The following is a 6,469-nucleotide window of genomic DNA, read 5'->3' on the forward strand; positions in this document are numbered from 1 at the left end:
ACTTTCATATCCTCTTTTTTTTTTTTTTTTAATATAGTATAACGAGAATGACGATATCTAATGTGTTTTGGTAGGTGTAGAATATGTGACCTTTCAAGTAAGATTATTAACTAATTAAAAGTGTTACGTTCCTTGTTGAAAAATATGCCAAAAATTACATATTTATTTGTGTATGCTAATTATTATTAATTAGTATATATAGTTAGGTTTAGGTTTAAGGGTTTGGCTCTTTTGTGTTGATGGGGGAATAGATTGCAAAAGAATATATAAAAAGAGGAAGAGAGAAGAGGATAAAATTAAAGGAGAAATCGGTGTGATGAAGTAACGAATGTGAAAATCAAGTTAGGCTAATGCCTAGAATAGTGGTCAAGGAATATGTAACAACCTAGCTAGAATAATATTCATCATATTTTCTATCAAATATTTGTGAGTGTTGTAATTAGATAGCGTTTGTTTTAAGGTATTGAGACAAAAATTGAAAGATTGAGATTCACTATTATATTTGTTGGTTTAGAAATTAGTACTAAAATTCTATCTCTGTCTTCAAAATTTCAGTATTTCAGTATATCTTCAAAAAGTGGGACACAGAAGACTAAAATTTTTAGAGATGGAGACTGAAATTTTAATATTTTATACTTAAAATACTCTCATTTCAATTAGTTAATTTCAATTTTAACCTTTGTGCAAATTAAATTAGAGTTCTATTCTTATTTCAATTACTGTCTCCCATTTTACACCAAACAGAATACTAAAATTTATTTTAATCTCTGTCTCTTAATCTTAATCTTTCCGTCTCTATCTCTCCACCAAACTCTACCTTTAAGGTTTGCAAAGTATATTTGTTAGGCACTAATATAATGAAGCTTGCTAGGTGTGTAGGTGGAATAAGCTAAGTAGAATATGGAATGAGGAATTGCTTAAATTCAAAGTGATGTTGAATGGCATGGCATGGAACACAAATTAGTAGATAGTAAACCTAATACTTACTCCACCTCCATCCTCTCATGGCGGTAAAGACAAAGTGGTTCGTTGCAACTAAGCATGCACCCTATCTTCTATCTTCTTATTAATTACTTCTTACATTACAACAAACTAAGACCCTTTCATTTCCACTCTACATAAAATTTGTTATTTATTATTATTTATTTTCATAATTTCAAATGTTGTGGATCAGTTGTCACTTGGAAGCAACCGGCTTTTGAACAGCAAAACTTTAATATAAGACATTACTTCCACATTATGCATATTTATTTATAGAATATTACCCTGCAACACCTGCGTGCCAAAACAATTATGAAAGACAAATACTATAGTACTTGCAAAATAAATAATAGAAATAAACTAAAAGGATCTAAACAGTTTAAAAATATCTTAACTTATTTAATATTTATTAATTTAAATTTCTGACACTTATTTAAGTAGACTAACAAACTATATATCAACATTGAAACATATGTTATTGTGAAGGTGAAAACTCAGGTGAAGTCGATTTCATGTGAAGTTGATACCTGAGATCCGTTCGATGAAAATTTAGTTAAATAAGTCAAATTATCTAACGGCTCTCAGTATCAATTTCATGTGAAGTCGACTTTATCTAAGTTTCCACCTATTGTGAATCTCATTTAAGTGAGTATTAAGTCAACTGGCCAAAGCCTCCTTAATTATTAAACAATAATGAACAAAACGGTTTATAATGTTCAATTTTATTTTATTTTTTGAAATTGAACATAAAATAAAATAATTTTAAAAGAGTAACTCTAGAAAATTATAACTGTTAATAATTTTTTTTATGTGAATTGTAATATAAAGTAAAATTTTAAGAAAGTGATTGGTAATTTTAGAAATTAATAATCTTTAATTTTTATTAAAAATTGTGTTTATTTTACAGAAAATAAAATAAAATACCTATTCGAAAGAACATTATAAACCGTTCTACGTGAGGCTTTGACAGTTGAGTTAATGCAAACTTAATTGGGATTGTAATCTGTATTTCATGATTATTGAAGCCCATGTCATTGTCCTTAGTAACGGACAGACGTCTGTAGGTAAGTTGCCTCTTATTAATTATCACCAGAATAATTATATAATTTTAAATACATATAATAAATATATAATTATAAAATTATAAATGTTATATTATATATTATACATATTGTTACAAGCACTTACTTCAAACTGTTACATTATACCTAATACTATAATTTAACCTCTCTATATATTATTCTTATTCACTTTATAAATATCCCAAAGTGGTACGATATTCATTAAAATATATCCGTGTACAATGTTTGGTTTCTATCAAATTCCTTGAAAGTATTGATCTTAGCTTTGACCAAAAAGTTTGTCATGTGCTGTTTAGCAATTATAAAAATTGGACATACATATTATGCATATTTCTTATGATGATAATACTTAACTCAATTACCCTACAAGCAATGAGTACGTCAAGTAGACAATAATTTGAATTATCAGCGATCCTTGTTATATAATAATATATTATGAGATTTGAGGGGGGGATGAAAATGAAATGTTGGTAACCTTGGTGATGTTACGTTACGTTAGTAATTAAGAGGATATTGCAAAGAGTGAAGAAGACAAGTGAAGTCACGGGTAAGTGTGTATAGTGTATAGTGGGTCGGCAAATCCTTCTTCCTTTCAAGATGAGAGTTTCGATTAGGACAATGACTCATTGCCAACTTGTGTCTGTGTCTTAGGGTTACCCTTTACTATTACTATTACATACATTTCATATGCATAGAACCAACTCTTTATTTATCTCTTCATCATTATTCATCATGCTTAAGTCGTGACCAAAATTGAAACTTTACTAGCTACTACTACTACTACTACAACACTTAATTATGCAAAGGCACGTGCACTGTTATTGCTCTATCATAAGTTATTTATTAAGGCCACAGAATCGCCACGTGGCATCATATATTACATGCATGTTCTAACATGCTATGCTATGCTCCCATTTATTATATTTAGGTAAAAAATAAGATACACTCTTCAATTTTACTGTTAAAGTGTAGGCTGCTGCCGTGTAGCTAAGTGCAAGTTGCTTCCATTCAAAGTCCAACTGCTAACTAGAAAAGGTTGTCACTAGCTAAAGTAGTATGATGACACATAATTAGTAACGAAGAAAAAGCTTTAACGAAACATTCCAAATTCACATGATTTCATTTTTTGGTTTTCTACGATATCCCCCAACCCGACAGTCCAAGGACTAATCCACCGTGATACTAAGCTTCATTTAAGGGTTTGTCGTTGACCAATAAATTGCTGCATGTATAAGGCAGGATTCGAATTTCCGACACTTGCTCATCAACACCTCTTTAACCATAGCTAATCAGTGCAAGTTTCTAGAAATAGTATGTTAAATTTTTCTTGTTTCTGGGACTGTGTTCCCTGCTCTAACTTTTTTAGTCACAAAAAAAATCTATACTAATAAATCACCTTAGTACATCAAATACAAAGTTCAACTTGGTGCATTTAAGTCATTTTTTTTTCTCCACTTTCTTAGAACAAGCAAGGCAAGTTCCTGTCTTTATTTAATTATTATATTATGGATACAAAGTCCTTTCCAAAAGAGGCCTTACTATGCATGAAAAGCTAGCCTGCTGGTTCTAGAATCTAGAATTCTAGATTGCAAGTGATAGATCAATATCAAGAACCAAACTAGGTTGGTTGACAACCATGCAATAAGAACCACTTCAGAAATCACATTTTTTATTTGGGATTAAACACTTAGAAGCATAATTAATCTCCTGGTGATTGGACAAATATTATATTTCTCCCACATTTTTGTAAGGACAATATGCTCCATACTGAAGAAAGGAAAAGCCATAGAAGGTCTTCATGCTTCAAAGATCGTGGTAACCAATGAAAAGATAAAATGTCTGCTACAAAAACACTCATTGCATTTACAGTGGAGTCAGACCAACTACACCTGCAAACAAGCAAGCATAACAGACACATTGTCAGAGAGGAAAAACAAAAAATTTATGATGGAACTCCAAAACCAAGGTTTGGGCAAACGCTATTCAACTATGATCTAAAAATTTCCAAATGAAAACCCAAACATGATGTTAGAGTAATGCAATGGTATTATGTAAAGCCCTGAAGATGACAACCAATATAAACGTTCCAAAAGCATTTCCCACCAAATTACATTTTCAAAGACACAGTAAATTTGATTATAGTTCATATCTATGAAGAAATCACTTTAACATCAATAATAAATTAATGGAAAATAATTCGTATTAGATGCAGCAAAGAAGTGAATCAAACAACACATAACCATACTGAAATGGATGAATTGATAAATATGAAATGAGCAGAACTCTTTTAATTCATGATGTTATTCATACCACATGCTAATCTTCCACCAGCATTTCCAGTTGTCAAACTAAGTTCATGCCCACCTGTGAAAGTACAAGCACTTGTGCATGAGGATAAAGTAAAAATACTCCAGTTATAATTAACATACTATACTTAGTAATTATATACAAGCCTAAAATGACAGCAAGGAGATATAATATGCCATAAGACAAACAACCAATTCCATTTTCATATCACAGCTCCCCTGTGATAAGTACACATCCATTGCACATTCATATTCTAATAACTTGGCTAAGACAAGTTTTGAAGCTAAGATAATTTCCTCTACAGCAGGGTCAAGTGAAGCGGATATGGAAACATAAATAAGTGTATGAAGAGGAAAAGCTAACCCTTTCCAAGATCATCCTCAAGTTCATGAACCACGAATGCTCTTCCAACAACTGAATTGGGGCCACTGAGTGGTATCTGCATGTTTTGCAACAAATTGCACATTTGACTATGACAGAAACAGAGTTACAGTTCCTCAAAATAAGATTTGGAATTCACAACCATGAAAAAATGGACAACACTTTGAAAAACTTGTGAGATAACAAATTGCTGTACTGAAATACAAATTATATAAATTACCTGATTATCAACTATTGTTGCCTCTGCAACACCTGTGTTGCAAAAAATGGCAAGTAGTTTATACATAGCAGGTCCAGAAATCATTTGATAGTAGACCAATAAAAAAGTGGAGAGAAACAATTATTACCATCTGCATTAGCAACTATGTTTCCCAGGTCACCCGCATGACGGACTTCATCCTCAGGAGCACCATGTGTGAGGTTATTCGGGTTGAAATGCGCTCCTAAACAAGTCATCAAGAAGCAAAACTTTAACTTGGTCAATTGAACCATAGCAAGAAAAATGAAAACCTTGGGCTAAAAAAGTTGAAAACCAAGGCCAAGCTTCATTACCTGTTGAAATACAGCCGTTTGTGGTATCACCATACTCATGCTGCAAAATAAGACATCAAGATTTTGAAAGGGGAAAACAAAAGATACCATTCTCAGTATAATTATCAATTGCAGAGAATACTCACTAGGTGAAATCCATGAAGACCTGGAGTAAGGCCAGTAACACGAACATTAACAGTAGTAGGGCCTACACACCACAATCACACAGATTTAGTTGATTAACAACATACTAAGAAGTAAACTAATCCCATATGATGCAGTAAACACCTGCATTATTGCTATTGGAATTGATGGATATCAATAAGACTTATAGCACGCTTAGCAAATAGCAACACATTATCGCAGAGATACAATAACTTTTCCTTATGAATTCGTGAAAATTTAATTATAACCCAAACAAGAACTTAAACTAACACAAAAACCGCTGAACAGAATCTAAGTAGAACTACCCAACACAGAGAAAAAGAATAAATAATTCACCAAAAGAGGAAATTGGGAAGCTTCACAAATTCACAATGCACTACTATATAATTGATGAAGACTACGATAGCTTCACTGGGTTTCAACAATGTAACGAAGTCAATTTTGACCAGAAAGTTGGAAACTTTGAGGGAATGGAAAAGAGGGAAAGCAGACCGTTGTCATCCTGGGTGAGAGTGACGACGCCTTCGACGGGGGAGTTACCCTTGAGGACGGCGACGGCCTTCTTGGTGGCGGCGACGACGGTGAGGGGCTTGGCGGCGGAGGCAGAGAGGGATGCAAATTGGGATTGAGGAGAGAAGTTGATGGAGACGCCGGAGAAAGAGGACTTGAGGATTGAGGTTGTGAAGGGAGAGAGAAGGCGTTGTGGCGCCACCACCATGGTTGCTTGCATTGTGGCAGTTGTTGAAAGAGTGAGGTTAAGGTGTTTGTGATAATGCAGCAGAGAGAGTAACTCGGTAAGTGTCAAGTGTTAAGAGTGTGTGAGTCAATGGTTGGTGGCTACTTAAAAAATATGATCCTCCAATCTGTCATTGCCATTCACTATTATCATTCACACACTATCCCTTCGGCCCTCTCTAGAAACCTCTCTTGATTTTTTGGTCTTCTATATTCACTTGTTCTAAGTTTTTTGACAAAAGACCCAAGATTTTGTTAATATTTGTATAAAACTTGATTCATAATGG

The 6,469-nt window shown here is 33.1% G+C and overlaps 1 protein-coding gene across 1 annotated transcript; it reads right to left on the reverse strand.

The window, feature by feature from the left end:
* Positions 1-3,715: 3,715 nt before the first annotated feature.
* LOC107476456 (superoxide dismutase [Cu-Zn], chloroplastic) lies at positions 3,716-6,324 on the reverse strand. Its single transcript, XM_016096272.3, has 8 exons — positions 5,940-6,324; positions 5,429-5,490; positions 5,304-5,343; positions 5,099-5,194; positions 4,972-5,003; positions 4,734-4,809; positions 4,374-4,427; positions 3,716-3,952 (listed from the first exon to the last, which is right to left on the reverse strand). Exons 1-8 carry the CDS (start codon positions 6,175-6,177, stop codon positions 3,927-3,929), a joined length of 624 nt encoding a protein of 207 aa, XP_015951758.1. The 5' UTR covers positions 6,178-6,324; the 3' UTR covers positions 3,716-3,926.
* Between the last annotated feature and the right edge of the window lie 145 nt (positions 6,325-6,469).

This window comes from Arachis duranensis, chromosome 3, assembly GCF_000817695.3.
Source record: "Arachis duranensis cultivar V14167 chromosome 3, aradu.V14167.gnm2.J7QH, whole genome shotgun sequence".
Classification (NCBI taxonomy): Eukaryota; Viridiplantae; Streptophyta; class Magnoliopsida; order Fabales; family Fabaceae; genus Arachis; species Arachis duranensis.

Bases quoted from the DNA above. Each gene is read 5' to 3' on its own strand.
- LOC107476456 (XM_016096272.3), bottom strand. From the start codon at position 6,177: ATGCAAGCAACCATGGTGGTGGCGCCACAACGCCTTCTCTCTCCCTTC. The intron at 5,004-5,098 runs GTAATAATTGTT...TTTGCAACACAG, and splicing joins CATAGTTGCTAATGCAGATG to GTGTTGCAGAGGCAACAATA. The intron at 4,810-4,971 runs GTAATTTATATA...CAAAACATGCAG, and splicing joins CAACAATAGTTGATAATCAG to ATACCACTCAGTGGCCCCAA.